Source organism: Dermatophagoides farinae, chromosome 3 (genome assembly GCF_024713945.1).
Source record: "Dermatophagoides farinae isolate YC_2012a chromosome 3, ASM2471394v1, whole genome shotgun sequence".
NCBI lineage: Eukaryota > Metazoa > Arthropoda > Arachnida > Sarcoptiformes > Pyroglyphidae > Dermatophagoides > Dermatophagoides farinae.
Genome location: NC_134679.1, coordinates 5,362,412 through 5,382,762, shown reverse-complemented (window position 1 = coordinate 5,382,762; position 20,351 = coordinate 5,362,412). Strand labels below are relative to the sequence as shown.

General features: G+C 27.3%; 1 protein-coding gene across 6 annotated transcripts in view; it reads right to left on the bottom strand.

Moving 5' to 3' along the window:
- Nucleotides 1-1,842: 1,842 nt before the first annotated feature.
- LOC124494818 (uncharacterized) overlaps nt 1,843-20,351 on the bottom strand; it is a 28,979-nt gene continuing 10,470 nt past the window's right edge. The window contains exons 1-7 of one of the 6 annotated variants that reach the window (XM_075729233.1): nt 17,382-18,376; nt 8,810-10,062; nt 7,990-8,338; nt 7,853-7,919; nt 4,368-4,528; nt 3,297-4,008; nt 1,843-3,133 (exon numbers count right to left, since the gene is read on the bottom strand). In XM_075729233.1, the coding sequence (XP_075585348.1) occupies nt 2,589-3,133; nt 3,297-4,008; nt 4,368-4,528; nt 7,853-7,919; nt 7,990-8,338; nt 8,810-9,612 (2,637 nt within the window). In that variant the 5' untranslated portion in view covers nt 9,613-10,062; nt 17,382-18,376 and the 3' untranslated portion in view covers nt 1,843-2,588. Of the gene's footprint in view, nt 3,134-3,292; nt 4,009-4,367; nt 4,529-7,852; nt 7,920-7,989; nt 8,339-8,809; nt 10,063-11,221; nt 12,094-17,381; nt 18,377-20,351 lie in introns of those variants that run through there. The other 5 variants (XM_075729231.1, XM_075729232.1, XM_075729230.1 and 2 more) reach the window with 5 other exon arrangements.

The following is a 20,351-nucleotide window of genomic DNA, read 5'->3' as shown; positions in this document are numbered from 1 at the left end:
CCTATTACAGAGTCGAAAAAAAAATTTTCCCTATTAATGTGGTGGTTATGTTCGTTACAACCCTTTTTATTTTCTTGAAACAACGCCAATACAATTTTGTTCTATCCTTTTGTCACCAACCAAACTTTACTACTCACTATACTATAGTAGAATTCTACTTCTATTAAATGAAAATAAATAAAAATCCAATTCAATCGAAACAAAAAAATAATCATAATAACTTCGGGCAAACCAAATTGAATTTGATAGAAAAAAAATGTGAACAAAGAACGATGTCGAGTTTGTGAAAACGTTTTGTTTTTGTTTATCAGGTTTATATTCAGATTTTTTTTTTGAATTGGAAAAAATTTCAATTTTGCAAATGAAGTGAAAATTATAATCAGAAGCAAAACAAAAAAAGTATTTGGTCATTTATTTGATCAATTCAATCAATTCTTTCAATGATTTCAGAATTTTGTTGTTGTTGTTGTTGTTGTCTACCTCGTTTTCATAGACGACATGATATGACTAGAATCATCAATAAATTTAACATTTTTAATTTAATTTTTAGAAAAAAAAATTCAAATTTTATTTTCGCCAGAGCAAAATCTGATACACAGACACATGTATTAATGGAAATTTGTTTGAAAATCAAAAAAAAAACATTCTTCATTTTCATCACCCTTTTTCACATCTTTTATATGCAAAAAAAAAATTGTATGATGAACAAATAAATGAATATGAATATTCTGATTCGAATAGTTTCTATTCTAATTGACTTGATTGAATGCACACTGTTCATAAATCATATTGATTGAATGATGAAAAATAAATCAAAAAAGAAAAAAAAATGATGAAGAGAAAAACATAAAAACTTTTTTTCAAAAAGAAAAAAAATTCATTCGAGCATAAAAAAGAAATTCAAATTCAAATCAAAATTATCTAAAAAAAAAAGAAAAGAATCCAATGGGAAAGACTTTGCATCTTCTGTTATGTAATTGAAATAAAGATCTGATTTCCGATTCTAGTATCATATCAATCGTATGGATATTAGAGAAATTTAGACTAAAAAAAAGAAGTTGAATGGAATCATTCAATTAATTGTTGTGAATTTGACAAAGAAAATAAAAAAAACAAATGATTTATGATCTAAAATTGATAATGTTACTACTACTATTAACCTATTGCAATTGATCAGTAATTTGAATTAGCTAGATCAACTTAACATTTTATATCAACATTAAGGGTCGACAATTCTGTTTCTAATGGATTCTCATCACCATCATCAAGATTGTAGAATCGCATCATTGCATAAATGTTGTTTGTATGGCCAAATTCAAATTTTCTCTTCTCTTTCACTATGTTTTTTTTTCTTTTCCATATAACCCTTTTCTATTTTTTGTTTTAATCTTATAATGGGAAAAAAAATCTTGGCAATTTGTCCAAATAAACATTCATTCAGACTGGTATATATATAAAAAGAGATACAAAATCATTATAATAGGCAATTGTCTATTGCCGTTCTGAACGAGAAAAAAAAACAAATTGAATTTAAACTAAATTTGCGATTGCTGTATGACAAACAATTTTTATGCAAAATGCATTCAAGTATAGTGAAGAAAATGCTATGCAAAAACTATGTGGCGACTCACCATATTATGTGTATTGATGTTGTTTTAATTTTCTTCATCTGACAAATACCAAAAATTCCATTTTTTCGGCCCGAAATAATGAGATAAAAAAAAGCTAAATTCACACAATTTGTACATCACACAAATACACAACACAAAATGAAATGGGAAATGAATTTTGTATTTCATTTGGGAAAATAGTTGTCACACACACACACGCACACAATGAAAACAAGATCAATTCGGAAATATTTATTTTTTTTCCATGAAAAAAATAGACAAATTCACAATTTTGAAAATGAAATTATTCAAATGAATCTTTACATTGTATATATATATTTTGTCTTTGTGTAGTGTTTGGTTTGTTTTGTTTGTCTTTGTCGATTTAATGATGATGATGATGATGATGATGTTCACAACAAACACAACAACAATGAAATGGAAATGTCACAAGGAATGACACAAAATAAAAAAAACGGTGAAATTAAACGAAAAAAAAACAGATACAGAAACATGACACATTTAAAAAAAAAGAAAGATGATAATAACAATAATTAATCATTCATCATCATAATAATTAAGGCTTTTATAATGGTCAATCAATGATTCGATCATCATCGATGTCAATATGTGATTTGATAAATATATATAGTTAGTGAACAGTCAATATAAAAACAAGAACAATCATCAATAATATTCAATTTGTTGTTGGTGATTATATTATGTTTGTTTACATAATAATAATTCAGTTTGATTAATATTATGTATTAATCATTATTGTTGATGGTGATGATGGTAACAATGTGTCCACTATTTTATTATTATTATGGCTGTTGTTGTTGTTGTTTTTTTTCTCTTATCATTACAATAATAATGATGATGATGAATGAATGAAATGTTTAAGATTTGGTCTTTCTCTCTCTCTCTCTCTCTCTGTGTGTGTGTTTATGTGTTCATTTCTGGATCCGATTCTATCATTCAAAAGTTTTGTTTAATGCTGTTAAACTTGTTACGATTGTCGTTGTCGTTAGTATTGGTGATGAAGAATCTACTGCCGCCGCCGCCACCGCCATCATCATCATGCTGCTCTTTCGTTGTTCTACAATCATCACTATGTTTATTACGGTTGTCCGTATGATGTTGTTGTATAGATTGTTGCCTGATTATTCCTGGTTGAAATTTCTGATTCGTCGCTGTTGATTGAAAACAAGAATTTTTATTTTTTCTGTCCATTTCTTCCGTCGTCATCTCGTTTGCATCACAATCTTTGATGTTCCGATCTATTTTGCCGCCATTTGAATGATGATGAATGAGAAGATTTTTTTGATCAAAAATTCTGATCGTCGAATTTGCCATTATTGTTGTTCGATCAGTATTAGTTTTCAGTGAATTCTGATTTTTGATCAATGATGATGATGATGATGAAGTAATGGGCGGTGAAATACGGCGACGACGAGCCATCATCATCATCAACATCATCATCCACCATAAAAAATTATGTTGTTTTCGACAATTTTCACTTTCTTGAATTCGGTTTTTTTTTGTTTTGTTTTCACCATTTATATGTAAATTATTCGATGAAAATAAATAGAAAATAGATGAAATTTAAATTTAATTCAAATAGATATCACATAGTTGATTTAAATTCAATTTTTTTTCACCTAAATCTAAAATTCACATACTTACCACCGGGTATGATTGATGTTGAATGATCATGATCGGATACGATAGTTTTTTTGAATATTTTTGTTGACATATTTAACATTGTTTTTTGTTTATTATTATTATTATTATCATCATCATCAACATCATCACCATCATTATTTTCGATAGAATTTTCAATAATAATCGTCGTCATCGTTGATTCTTTTGGATGTTCGGTTTTTGAAATAATTTTTGGATGATAATAATGAACAGAAGTGGGTGGACATTTTTTATTTTTACATAATAATCGAGATCTATGATCATTACTGTGATCATCATCATTACCATCATCATCAACATCATTTTCATCCGTAGCAATAGGGAAATTTTTCATATTATTCAATGTACGTACATTATGAAGCTCGGTTAATTGTAATTGACAACAATTTGAATTTTTTGTGCTTGATTCGATAATTTGTTCATTATTATTCATTATTGTTGTTGATCGTTGTCGTGTGTCACCATCATGTTCATTATCATCATCATCAACATTGTCACAATGATGATGTTTTTTATTATTTTTATCATTATTATTATTATTATCATTTTGATTTTGATTTCCGGCAAAAAAATGGCCACGACGACGACGATGATGATGATGATGACGACGACGACAACGGTGATCACTATGAATAGGATTTATTATTAGATTCATTCGATATAAACATTCAGCAAATAAATCACGAAGATCAGCCTGAAAAAGAAAATGAAAAAAAATTAAGGAAAATTCATTGATTGTGATAAATTCATTTTCAATGTTCGATGTATAATAATATATGTCAACACCTTTATATTAATAACATTTGTCTATCTAAACACTAATTTAGAGACATAAATTACAAATCAGATTACTGTAACTGTTAATTTGTCACTGTCATATTGTAATCAGATTAATTCTACAGAAAAAAAATCCAATAAAACAAGAGAAAAAGAGAGAGACAAAAAGCATTTTTTTCACTTCAGAATGACAATAGATTATACATTAAGGTTATATAAAGGTGAAAAGTTTTAATCAGAAACAAAAAAAAATTTTTTATAATTAAAAAAAAATACCCGAAAATTTTCGCTCATAAAACAATAAATAATTGGATTGACAAACGAATTAGCCATCGAAAACCAATGTGCCGTAAATGCAATGGTAACATAGATTGTGAAACCAATCTGTGAATTGTAAACATTGACCATCAAATCACGAGCAAAATAGATGAATAAATCTATATGAAAACGGGAGAAAAAAAAGGGACAACAAAAAAATTGAAATCAAATTAAAATTTTTGTCAACAAATAAATAAAAAAAATGTAATAGAAAAGAATTTGTCAACACAATCTACTGATGACAATGAAAATGTTATCATCTCTTTAATCCAATATAACAACAACAAAAAACTTTCGTCAGAATTCTGGAAACTAAAGAAAAAACCACTATTTTATGATCATTTTTTTTAAATTATAAAAAAATTTCTAATGGATCTGTGTGTGTGTGTGGGTACACCCGATACAATATAACAATTTTTTTTCTTTCTTTCTTGGTTCATTTATTCATTCATTCATTCATTCAGATCCATGCTTTATTTTGCCATTTTAATGTTAGATAAAGCAAAACAAATCCACACACACAAGCACGATTTTATATATTTTGAGCAAACGGATTGATTAATTTCTCTGGTATTTGTACAATCATCCATTTCATGAAAAAAAACCCCAACTATCCGGAATATTTTAAACATAGGGTCTCGGTTTTCAGAATTTCATATATATTAAATGTCTGTCTGTCACTGATACACACAAACATATGATTCCTGAAACTAAAAAAAAAATAGTCGGTTAATGTCGAAATAATCAGTGATGATGATCGAATCATTAATCATTAAGTATGTTTTGTTTGGTTTGAAATCCTTTACCGAAACATACAAAAAAAAAAAAATTCAAGCCAATTGGATGTTAGTGTGTGAAAATAGAAACAATGAGATATAGAAAAGTCGATCCTATTTTTGGCTATAATTTTTCTTTCTCAGTATCTTCTTGTTCGCGCCAATATTACCATTTAAAGAATGGCAAATATTGTGTGAATTCATTCGAATAAATGAATCAAATTTTGGTTTCGTTTCGTTTTTCGCATCAAACGTTATTATAAAAGTTTTGATTTTCCTTAGAATTTTAATGTTGAATGTTCTTAACACCATATTTGGAATTATGTTTCCCTCATTTGTTTTTCTTGATAACTGAAATTCTATTATTTTTTTTTTAATTTTAATTTCCAAATTCTTAATGGCAAATGAGAATGATTGCTAAGATCACTGTGGATTAAAACAAATAACGAAATCAATCAATTTGAAATCATCGATAAGTGATATTACTCAATTTTTGATTTTGTGTTTTATTTTTGAAATATAAATATTGTTTGTTTGTCGTACTAAATTACAACATCGATCGTATTTTCGAAGTTATAATCATGTTTGAATCATTTATATTATACAGTTGATCATCATCAACAAATGAAATACATTTGTGTTTTCATTATTATGATATCAAAAGCTTTATATGAAAAAAAATGGACAGAATTGCTTTCGGCTTGCTGTATCTTTGTTATCTTTCGTTGATTTTTTTTTCACCAAAAAAAACTATATGAATGAATGTAATCATCCATAATGTAAAAACTACGACTAAGAATTAATATATGATTAATAATCAACATTTATGCATTATCTACAAAATCATAACAATTCAATGACATGCATTTCAATTCAATATATGAATGAATGAATGAATCATGTATAATACTCTTTGTTATTTCCTTTTTTTTTCTTGAAATTCAGATATCGCAGCCCAGAGCATTTATTGTTGTGTCATGTGCGTGTGTGTGTGTCAACGGGAATTTTTCCTTTTCTTTTCTTACTATGAAAATCAATTTTTTTCACTTAAGATTACAATGTATCTTTTTTCTCTATATATTCAAAATTCTCTAGAATGTATTTTTCATTACCAGAATTAATTTCTATTTAGCTTTAACAAAAGTTAGCCTTCGTGTGTGTGTGTGTAATATATTCAAATGTTACAAGTATTTTACGGCCACATCACACACAAAAATGAGCTTTTTTTCGCCTAAAATTCAATCATCATCATCATCAAACAAATAATTTGTACGAAAATTTTGTTTGAAAATTTAAATAAAATTTATATTATTCCATATAATGTTAATGGTGATTTCGAAACTAAACTATAGAATTATTATTTCATTCCATTTCGTTTGTTTTGCCATCATTCTTTGTTGACCAATTATTGATCACCATCATTATTATATCGATGATGATAATATGGAATTTTGAAATTGATAAATCAATAAGATCAATATAGATATACATGTGTAAAAAAAAATCGATTGCACGATTACTAGAATGCTAGGATACTGATAGACCAAAAAAAAAAAAAAAAATGAAATTGAACACTATGATGACAAACAGTGGAGAAACAAAAAAAATCATAATTCATTGTGATATGAAATCGATTTATTTATTTTTTTCAGATCAAAATGAAATGATTGGTTTTCGAAATATATAAAAAAAATGAAATAATCAACGTTTTTTTCATTTAATTCTGATAGATTCTGAAAGCAGAAAAAAAATTGCTACAAATTAAATCAACACACGCAGAGAGAAAAAGATAGATAATGATGACAAAAAACTAAACAAAAATAATAAATTGAGATTGAAATAAATAAAATGAAAATATCATTGAAAGGTTCTGGTTAGGTTTCAACGAAAGAAAAATTGTACACAAAGCTCATATGTCACAATGATGTGATAACATATCGCAGATCATGGTGTAATTTAAATCCAATGCTTGTGTGTGTACCGTGTGGGTTGAACAATTAATTTCCATCACAAAATAACCGGAGAATGAAATTCATTGAAAATTTTTACTTTTGAAAATGAATTCACATTTTGTATGGATGAATGAATTCATCTAAAGTTTCAAGTTTATTTTTTTTTCTTTCTTCTCTTTAAATATAGAAAGGATTAAACACACACACACACACACACACACACACACATACACATACACATACACAGACACAAATGAATTGCTAATACTTAGGGCAAAGTGTGATAAGAATACTTAAGTTATTCCAAGTTTCTGACAGTTTTTTTTAATACACACATACACACACTATATCATATAAATGATAAATGTTTCAAATATTTGATGCGAAACAATCATCATTATATAATAACCGATTCAAATAAAAGAAACGGAATCCAGAAAAAAAAAGTTTTCCAGAATAAACTTGATATAATAAAAGTATTTTATGTATATAGTCAACACATCATCAATAGATGATGAAGATAAGATTTGAAATACTGTCAACGTTGTGCAAACAAACAATGTTTTTTTTTGGTTTGGTTTGGCTGGTTCTATTTGTTTACAAAACGAAAACTATACTCTAGTTTTGTTTTTGTTTTTTTTTTTTTTTTTTGGATTCACAATTACAAGATAAGTTTAACAAACATTTATAAATGGAAATAGATTGATATACTTACTTAGGATATGTAATGGAAGCCAACAAACGACAAAAAGTATAACGATTGTAACCAACATTTTCATAATCTATTCAAACATTCAAGATGGAAAGATGATTTTTATATTTAAGAAAAATTTATATATGATAAATAAATACCTTAACTTTTGATGCATGTTGTGCACGATCACGTACAACATCAACATTACCCGGTGCTGAATGGCGAAATATTTTAACACCAATCGATGCATATGTAAATGATAATATGCTCATTGGTAAGGCAAATGTTATTATAAATATAATTATTGTAAAGAATTGTGAATGATCACTAGAAATCTCTTTACAATCATAATTTGTTTCATTGGCAATAAGAAATGGTGTTGCTTTCGTGTTATTCCATTGAAATAAACCAAGTAGAAAACCGAATAACCAAATAATCGATATGGTTACTGGTCCGAATGAACGATTATAACGTTGAGAGTATAGTGGATAAATAATTGCCATATAGCTGTCATGGCACATATATATCAAATCGAGAGAGAGAGAAAAAAAAAGATTAAATTGGAAAAATAGATTAGATTTATCGTTTGTAAAATTGAAAATGATTCTCGTGATCGAATATGCTATATGGCGTATTTCAAATGTCAAAGAATCATCATCATCATCAACAACCAATGAATTTGCGGCTCCATCTGGATGTATAATTATGTAACTATACTGTCGATTTTTTGTTTTATTTTATTTATTACAAGCTAACAACAAAACAAAGAATAAACTTGATGACTAACTAAATGATAAATGTCCAGATTAATTGTAATAAAGGTTTTTATGGAAGAAAAAATTTTTTTACACTTGGACTTTAATCTTGGACTAGTATGTCTAATTATCATCCAATAGATGGCACAAACATGAGGAATTTTTTTTCGATAAATATGTAATTGTTATTCAACGATAAATATGTAATTATCACAAGACTTACCGATCGATACCGATGGCAGTGAGCGTATAAACCGAAACAAATACACAAGTCATTTGCATTTGTTGTACAATTGGACAGAATGCTGGTGCAAAAATCCAACGGCCAAGCATAAAATCCATATATGTAAATGGTATGCTAAACAATGCCATCATAATATCCGACATTGATAAATTGACCAAAAATATTCGTAATTCTTTTGATGAACGTTTACCAAATAATAATACACAAATGGCAAGAATATTGCCAAATAATGCTAATGCTGCAGTTAATGTATATAAAAATATAATCATTATTTGCCAATTTTTATCTAATAATTCCAATTCTTCATATGTTGCATAATTTCTTGGTCCATTTTCATCATCATCATTATTGATTATTATTGTTTGATTAATGTTTTCAGTCGGTATTGTTGTTGCCGTTGATGATGATATTGATGATATGATATCGATTGATGAAGAAATAAGATCAGGTATACGTATTGAATCACGAATAGATGACAATGTTGATGATGATATTATTGATTGGCTATAATTAATATTATTGTTATTCAATAATGTTGATTCAAATGCCATCATCATAATCATCATCATCATTATTGTCATTAATGATAATGGAATTATTTTTTTCAATTTAACAATATTAATTTGCTGATAATAATAATAATGATGATGTTTATGTTTATGATTTTGGTGGTTGTCGTCGTCTTGGTTATGGTAATGATGCTGATGATGATAACCGATGGAAAAAAGTTGAAAAACTATTATTATGAATAAAACAATTGTAATTGTCAATGTCATTTCCATCTGGAATCAGTTATTATTCCATTCAATATGTATTGACCGTTGCATTTCAACTTTTAATATTCCGTTTTTTTCACTGGTCAGTGCCACATGGAAAAATTTCGATAAATCATTTTCTTCAAAAAAAAATTTTGTTGTTGTTGTTCATTTAACAATAAAATAGTGGGTGTTTTTCTTTCATTCGCACACACACACACACACAACACACACACACAAATGGCTAATACATTTTTTTGAGTTTTGAACATTGAAAACAATCGACATTTACAAACACACACAGACATATACATCAAAACACGACACACACACACACACAATGGAAATGTTGAATTCTTTTGCTTTACTCCGGTATCCAAGAAACAAAACATCAATTCAGACATCAGAAAACAAAAATTTGCATAAAATTAGTTCAGATTATGATGAATCATGATGTCGTCGTTGTCGTAATCGTTGCTGCTTGTTTGGAATATATGAAAAAAAAGAAGCATATAGAAAATGTGAGATTTTTTTTTTGTTTTATTTTGCAAACGCTAAATTATATGGTTTATATTGAAATTTTGACGGTGTAACTGTGTGTGTATAAATGATCGAATTTCATCCAAAATATTGCCGGTATCAATTTTTGTTTTTTTTTCTTCTTTCGTTTTTAATAATTACTACTATTATCATTATTTTGTTTTTGTTTGTTTCTTTTTTATCGAAAATTTGAATTTTGATCGATCAAAACACATACACACACACAAGAATAGTGGATCAATGAAAAATTCAATAAATAGAATAAGAGGAGAAAAATAACACAATCAACAAACAAACAAACAAACAACTTTTTGGTGTGAAAAAAAGTTGTTGTTGTTGTTGTTTTCAATTACAAAGACATTTGATCATTGAAAATATATAGAAATCTATCGAATGAATATGAACACAAACAATTGATTGATATAAATTATTTATATTAGCTTGAATTTCGTTTTGTTTTTTGTGATGAGTGTGAAATTTGAAAAAAAAAAATAGAAAAGTATCCTACAAAAAAAGATTTATGATTCCCATGCTGATTGTTTGTGAAAATCGACAAAACAATTCATTTTCATATATATTATATCAGGTAACATTATCAATCAAAATCTAGTGATTATTGTTTTCTGTATGCAGAATAAATAATGTAACAGCAGCAGCAGAAGCAGCAGAAAAAAATAAAAATTGAATGAAAAACAAATCATTGACAAATTCCTTTTTTTTGCTCCTTTCTGTGATTCTTGTCTGTGTAACGTTCGTATATATTTGACAATCATTCAATCATACGATGCACACACACACACACAAACACGGAATAAATTTTTTTTTTTGTTGTCTTGAATAAACAAAACAAAAAAAATATCCGTAATAAAAATATCTGACAACATATGAACAAATAAAAACAGAATCTAAATCTTTAATGGATATCACCCATCGCCATAATCTAAATCTTTCCTGCACACACACACACACACAAAAAAAACTGGATCAGAAAAAAACATGCAATGGATAATTTCAGTGTCACGCGATTTATATATGAAAATAAATAACGTTATTCATTTATCTTTACTTTTTTCATCATCATCATCTACCTATCTACCTACCTACCTGTTTATCTACACAATCTAAACAGAGATAGTGAATGAAAATTATTGAATGTGATTTATGATTTAAACACCAAAAAATTCGGCCACTGCTTGGTCTGTTTGTTTTGTTTGTGTTCACAATGTGAATTTTTTTTTATTTACTTTATCCATTTAAGAGGATAGAGATACAAAAAGATAGATTCAAGAAATATGGTGGTAAAAGTCGAGTTTTCTTGAAAAAAAAGGAAACACTGTGAATGTGTGTGTGTGTATGTAGGTAGGTTTGGTCAGTGACACAGGAACACCGAACGGAGAATAATTGATTGAAATAAAGTGATGAGAAGAGAAATGTTAATTATTCGTGGATGTAAAGGAATTTTTTTTTTTTTTAGTCGATTGAATATCGAATCTATATAGTTAAATGAATGAATGAAGCGATTGAATAACAATGAACACACAATTGCTGATAGAATGTATATGTATGTGATGAGAATGTATAAAAATTTTCAATGAACCGGGAATAATAATAAGAATAATAGATTGCCTGTATTTCAAATTTCTTCAATCTTTCTACTAATATCATGAAGATAAAAAAAAATAATGGAAAAATAAGGCAAAGGTTTTCACTTTCATTCATTCATAATGATAGAAGATGCTAGAATAATAATTGTGACGATGATGATGATGATGATGGGAAAAAACAAGAAATTGATAATTATGGAAATTTTTCCATATATTTTTTTCTTCGAAAATTACGCTTGGGTTCGTTCGTTGATTTCATTCATTTATTCAAGAATTTGTCTGAAACAAAAGCTGAAAATAAAACACATGATGGAAATAGATGTATTTGCTACAAACTAAAACAGTTCATTTTTATACACTCACTCACTCATTAAATACACAGTAGTATGACAAGTGTTACCACATCGTTTTGTGTCATCATGTCAATAGTAAAATTGAAATTTGAGACAAATTTTTTCAATTTTTCATCCACACACACACTCACATCCTCATATTGCAGCATATCGTCTGTTAGGGCAATTGTAGAATTTTCAATTCATCATTCTTAACCCATTTTCATGGCTATTCAGTCAGAAGACAAGACAAAAAATGTGATGAAATTCAGGAAAAAAAATCTATGTGCGTGTGTGTGTCATTTGACACCTTTTAATGTGGAAAGAAAAAAAACTTATGTAACAGATAATCCGCCAATAGTTATGATTACTGAGAAAAATAGGGTAAATATTCAATTGATAATCAAATTATTCTCAATTATTATATATGATAGTTATATGATAAGAAATAAAAATGTCAACAATGATAATGATTATCAAACATCATCATAATTCAATTTGATGCTTCCAGATATTTTTATATGACAAGAAAAAAAAACATCAAATAATAAAAAAGATAAATATCCATACCACGTATACACACTTTTGAACTTGACGATAGAAACAGAATTATAAATTATTTCACCAGATTGTTTCTGGTTTCTCTCTCTCTCTCTTTATCCACATCATCAAAGACCAAACATAATATCTGATATAATAAATTTGTTTCATTCTTATTTCTATTTCATTCATCTTGAATTTCTTTTAATATTCGAGAAACGAAAAAATTTTTTCTTATTATCATAAAAATGTAACAATATTATTTAAATATAATGATATTTTGTATGTATGTGTATCTGTTGAATGAATGTGTTTGGTTGGTTGGTTGGTTGACAATTCGTCCGAAATGACACAATAGATGAATGTGGCTCATATTTTTCTTGTTGGTGTTATTGTCCCTTGGTTGTTATTGTTTGACAAAACAAAGATTCTACAATTCTTACATCCAAACAACATACAACAATCATACCAAACAAGCGAACATAGTGAATAACAACAACAACAACAACAAAAACAAGCCGTTTCAACACAATGAACAAAAAAAAATTCTTCGGTTCAATTAGCACAATTGCACCAGAGAGAAAGATGATCATGATTCGGGCAATATATTTTGCTTTCTGTGAATGTTTTCAAACATATTTTTTTTTTTTTTGGTCAACATCCTTCGGCAACTAGTGAACAAAGAACAAAAAAAAAAACTAGTGAAAAAAAACTTTATCCTCCATCATTTTGTGAAATTGTAACGTAAAATTTTATAAGCCAATGTCAATTTTATAGTCATCATCATCAACGCCATTGTCACCAGAACAACAATATAATTCTCCATTGATGATGATGACCAAAATAACAAAAAAAAAAAAAAATAGAAAAGAAAAGTGGTGGAAAAAAAAATCTTGAACTCAATTTGAAAAACAACAACAACAATGATGATGATCTGAATAACAAATAATGATGACAACAAACAAACACAGGACATTATATAATGGCATTGTATGTCTATCTATCTTTCTATTTTGACCATTGGTCAGATCTATAACAAAGAATTTTTTTTTTTGTTATTGTTATATTTTTCCATCAACATTGATATAATATGCACAAAAGAATCTCTATACAATTGATTGTGCGTGTGTGTGTGTGTGTGTGTGTGTGTGTTATTGTCAAAAATTTGTAATATGTACCGTTGTCAATATATATTGTATATTGGTGTGAATAATGTGAAAATGGTTGATCATCATCAAATTCAATCACAATCTTTTTTTTTTGTCTTTTTCTATTGTATATAATGTTTATTGCCATAGTAGCCAGCCATATTATCGTCCTGTATTGATGATCATTATTTTTTATTATAATTATTATTCACACACACACACACACACACACACAGACAAGTATAACAAACAAAACACAAATGAGAATAAAAAAGATACGCTAAATTCATTAGAATTATTCATGTATATATATATATCATATTATCATTTTGAGAATGAATAGATAAATAAAATGCTTGAACCAAATATTTTGAACTCAATCTAATCAAGCAAATTTGTGTTATCATATTCATTGATGATTGTTCAAGTGCGTCATATATATAACTATACTAATTAATCCAATGGAGTTTGAATTGTGATGATGAAAAATTCCAATTGAAACGAAAATGGAATTTTTTTTTCAATTTGATTCATTCCACACAATAGAATTCAAAGCAATAGCCAATTTGTAGTTATTCCTGTCGTTGTCAATCGTTTTTTTTGCGCTTCAGAAAAAAATTTTTCTGAATGATACAATAATAATTCATATATTCAATCATCGTCATCGTTTTTTTGTTGTTGTTGTTGTTGCTGAAAACCTTCCGGTTGAAAAATAGGAAAAAAAATTTCCGGAAACAAAAAAAATTGCAACAAAATCGCAATGATTAACAAACTCAGACAGATAGACAGAAATGACATTTGTTATCAATTATTTTCGAATATTGGCTTTGTAAATTTAAAATCAAAAAGGAGAAAAAAAAATGTAAATTTCTATCATCATATTTTGAGCGACAGAATAGATAGAAAGAAACAAAAAAAAATATGTTACGCCCGTTTTTTTTCCAAAAAAAATTCTGATTGTTGAATGTTATCTGATGTGTGCTGCTCATCATCATCGTCATGCTGTGCATTCAGTTTGATTATGATGATGATGATGATGTGTGTGTGTGGAGTAATAATAACAACTAATTTGATTAGTCGTCTCTTACTCAATATAGATAGATAAATCAAAATGGATGAAGATGACATACGGAGAGAGCGACAGGGAGAAAAAGATGGAAAAATCTGGAATCGAAATTTTCATTGGGCTGACATTGCCCAAAAAGTTGACTTTCTCTGTAGTATATATATTATATTTAAAACGGCAAAAGAATTCATTCAAGCGATTTTTATTTTCATAGAGAGAAAATTTGAAAAATTTCTTATTTTTTTTATGAATTTTACTATTACTCGTTCATCCGTTTTGTTTTTGTTTTATATTTGTTTGTTTGTTGCTGTTGCTGTTGTTGTTTTTTTTTTGTTTTGTTTTAATTTGTCATTCAAATTTAATTATTTAAATTAGCTAAATAAAAGTGGCAGCGACAATATACGAATATATAGAATAGAATTATATTATTGTGTTGTTTTTGTATGAGTAAATGATATATGATTCAATGATGTTACCATAGTAAATTGAATATATTTAGCTTATTTATTATTTGAAATTCAATTCTCTAATTCCAATTTTATCAATCGATATTTTTTTTTGGGAGGGTGCAAATTTCGATCGAAAATTGATTGAAATTTTCTGTACTGAGAGAGGAGATGTATGAGCTGATTAAAATTCGATAACTTTTTTTTCGAAAGAAAAAGTATTATAAATGAGAAAATCAATCCATTTCTCTCTCTTTCTCTCTTTCTTGAAAGTAAAAATGGTTAACAGTTTTTTTTCTACTTTCTAAAAGTTTCAGATTGAAATATAAATGGGTAACGTAGAGAAAAATCTATCGATAATATGCCACACTTGCTTATTACATTACAAAATGAAACAGTAAAATCAGATTACACATCTGATTTTTTTTTTTTTTTTTTTGAAGCAAACCATGATCTTCAATCTATTACTTTTACTTACACTACTGATAAGGAAGGAAAATAATCATTTTGAACTTGAAAATAGTGTGTAGAAAATATTCCACAACAACAACAACAACAACAACAATCAATTAACACAAGAAAATTTCATTTTCAGAACTCGAAAACAAAGTCAAAAATAGAAATTATTATTCGATTATCGATATATATCACATAATCATAATTTTATATTGGTGAGAGAAAGATATAATAATAATTTTTGGTTTCCATATTCCCTTATAATAGTGAAAGATTCAAGAATCATTTTTTTATATTATTACAAAAAGAGTGATAACATCATCATCATCATCATCATCATACCACAGTAATAATAATAATAATGATGATGATGAAAAAACCACACACATGCATTGTATTTTTTTTCATGTTCTATTATTATTGTCCTTGTTGTGGTCATTATTATTACCATTAAAAGTAGCCAATGTCCATTCTATTATATATATATTTTTTTCATATTCAAAGTATTGTTTTATTTCTTACTACTATTCACTATGATATGTAGTGAATGTAAGAATCATCATTCATCTATCATTTTTTTTTCTTTCTTTCTAAATACAAAAAAAAATCGCTTTAGAAAGAAATATAATGATGATGATTGGACATTTCTTTCACTCAAGTGACTATAATTTTTTTCTGGTGAAAAAAAACAAACAAACAAGCAAAATATACATTGTTTTTACTATTGGAAAAAAATCCATTTTTCAAAAATAGTGAACATGAATAACGATATAATATATGTGATACAAGCTGGACATAGTCCGTTTGTATTTTTTTTTTCGTTTCTTTTAATTTTTATTGTCGTTTTTGTATGTGTAAAAACATGATAAATTCAATATTTTTTTCGGTGAAATAATGTAAAAAAAAAATCATGATCAATACAGTAGAAATGAAACAAAAATATATAGAAAAATGGGATTAAAATGTGTTGTTGTTGTTGTTGGCGATGGTGTGCAAGTTTTATTTTTCAAATTTCAATTTTTTTTTTTTGGAATTTTGAAAAAAAAGTAAAACTTGCAATTTCGTCAAAAATTCAATCAACTTTTTCTCGTACTAATGTTGTTTTTTTTTAAATTTTGCAACCACCACCACCACACTTTACCGATAGATAGATTTAACTCAATATTTTTGTTCATATCACCAAATGATGATGATGATGATTATGATGAGGATTTTTATTGTTGTTGAAGGCTTTTTGTTACAACGATAAAAATAGATGAAAAAAGAGAGAGAGAGTGAGCCAAACTTTATAATAAAATTCGGTTTTTTTTTCTCGAGTGAAAAAAAAATCGAATCGAAATTCAATTTTAACACACACACACACACACAATACACAATAAACAAACAAAAGTGGATATAAACGGAACAAAATTGATTAAATCAAGTCTGAAAATTGTGTTGACCAGAATATAGAAATCGGAAAAAAAACTTGAAGAATATTTGGCAACATTTGAAATAAGGAAAAACAAAAAAAAAGAAAATTTGTCATCACATCGTAACAAAACAAGCAAAGAAGTAGTAAAAAAAATCAATGGAGAATTAATCAATTTTATTTTACGAGACAAAAAAAAATACAACAATTTGTAATCAATCGATAAAAAAAAACAAAACAAAACAAAACTGACTTTTTGTGTGTGTTGTGAGCAAATCATCATCAATTAATTAACGATGAATCATGAATGAAACAATGATGAAATGAATAAAAATGAAAGAAATCAATAATCAATCATTGATGATGAGCTCATTGAAAATTTTCAATTATACATATTCAAACGATCATTGGTTTTTTTTTCGTTGGTGGCACAAACACACACACACACATATGTATTGTTTGTTTTCAGATTCAAAATACACACACACACACACATGACACTTATGTATAAAAAAAATGTTTTGAAGAAAAAAAAAAAGTTGTTCAATTGTCAAACGATTGGTGGTGATTCAACGATTCATCGATTTGAAGATTTTTATGTCTGTTCTTTATACATTCATTTCGATTTGTTATATAATGTTTGTGTGTATGTGTGATCAATATAACGGTTTTACATTATATAACCAAAATACACATGAAACGAAACAAAATGAAAAAAAAACAACTGAAAAAGAATCAACGAAAAATTCTTTAATGAATTCTTTGAACAGTAGCAATAACAGTACAAATATAGAAAAAGGCAGAATCAATGTTGAAATTACAATCAAAACATACCAAGCACTCTTGATTCTGTGTGTATGTGTGTGTGTGTGTGGATGAATGATAATCACAAACAACAACAACAACAACAACTAAAATTATTATTGTTATAACTAATTTGAATCATCATCATATCGATATTCGATGAAACAACATCAAGAATAATAATGTAAATATATATATGGATATGGTGGTAGAATTGTGGCGGAAAAGGAAATTTATACTTTAGTAGTTGTTAACCAACTAAACAAAACAAAAAAATAAGAACATTAAAAAAACCAGAAACAGCTAATAAACAACAACAACAAGAGAAAAATAGAAAAGAAAATGGGCACCAAAATGTGCATAATAACAACGATGAGGCCAGATAATATATGTGTGTGTGTGTGTGTGCGTAGAGATGTAGAAAGATAGAATATATGACTTGGTTTTTTTTTGTAACTTTGGTGTGTTGTTGTTGTTTTTGTTGAATGTCTCATAGCGGGTGCGAGAATAAAAATTTTCTCTATGACTATCGACGACGTTGATACGATAATAATAAAATGACTACATGGAATTGCACACACACACACACATACACACGACATGCTCGGCACAAGAATATCGTAGTATTTGAGATTCGGTTTTTTTTCGCTGCTTTTGCGTGTGTGTGTGTGGTGTATAGGCTTATAGTAGTTTGACCGTATGATATTATAACCGTAAAAATTTCTTATTTTCATTCGAAAAAAAAATACCGTAAACATGGTCCAAGATTTTTTTTCTTCTTCTTCTTATGCTTCAGTGTCCAGTGTTCAGTTATTGGACACTTTTTTTTCTTGCTGCTTACTTTCAAGTTAGGCTCGATTTATTGAATGATGAAGAAACAAATGATATTTTTCTTTCTATCTTTTAATGATGATTATCGTTAGAATAGATGAAGAATTATTATTAAAAGATGTTGGTGATAATGGACATTATCAAATGAAATTTCTCATTTTTTCATTCTATTGATCACAACATTTTAAAGTATTTTATTTCATTAGTTACATTTAGAATGATATCAGTCATCATTATCGGAAAATTTAAAGATTCTGGTCAATTATACAAATAATGCTCATATAAATTGCTCATAAGTCATTTAAATCGATCAACCATTAAATAAACAGAATTTCGAAATCTGATATGAACTTGGTATGATTTCAATGAAATCATCTTTATTTGTTCAATATTTGTTGACCTTAAAATAAGTTCAGTCCATGAATAAAATTGTCATCCTAGACATTGAAATGCCAACTTATTGGTAATTACTAAATGTCAATAATAAATAAAACCAATCAAATCGATTAGATCAATGATGTCTTGAAGCGATTAGAATCTAGATGGACAAAATTACATTGATTTTTTTTCTGATTTGTCCAAGACAAACAACAAAAAAAAACATACACAGGAAGAAACAAAAAAAAATGAATGATTGAGCACATGTCCTGTTTATGTTTTTTATACGTGGAATTTGCCGATGTGAACATTGTAGTAATAATAATACCAATCGATTATTGGACAGAAAATCTATTCATAATAAAAAAAAATTTTTGTTCAAGACAAGACAATGAATTTGAATTTGAATGTCGATTCATTTTGATGGATTGCATGATTTTTTTTTCATTTATATTATTGGTTATCACATCTAATTTCCGGGTTGAATTTTTTTTTTATATTCTGAAAAAAAATTGAAGCATGAATAAACGATTGTTCCACTAAATTGCTTGTCATTGCTGATGATGTGGAAATGAAGAGAGAGGGAGAGAAAATGAACACCACAGAATTTTCATTGAATTTTTCAATTTTTTTTCTTTTAAAAATGAAGCCATCATCATCATCATGATCATCATCGAAAAATTGAAATGAAAAATTTGATTTTCTCAAGAGAGAAAAAATATATACTGATGATGATGATGATGATGATGATGACTATTCAATAATCATTGTAGGCCACATGTGATGATGATTCTTTAACAAATAAGAAATTATATATATGATGTTTAAAAGGGAAAAAAAATGAAAAATTTTTGAATAAAAAAAAATCAATGAAAAATAAATGACGACAGAGAAAAAAAAATTGAAAACAACGCGCTAACATTTTACATATAAAGCCTTGGATAAAATTAATAAATTTTCAACACAAAAAGCGAAACGAAACCAAAAAAAAAAAAAAATGGAAATTCCAAATCAACATCCAAGAAAAAAGAAAAATTTCCGTTCAACTTTCTTTGGCTTTGAAGAATTTTGAATTTTGTGGTTTTTTTTACTCTTTTTTTTCGAACCCCGATTCCAGAATGAAGGATAGGATTGTGAACGGAAACAACCACACACACACACACACACACACACACACACACACACACACACTAGCTATGATCATCACGTA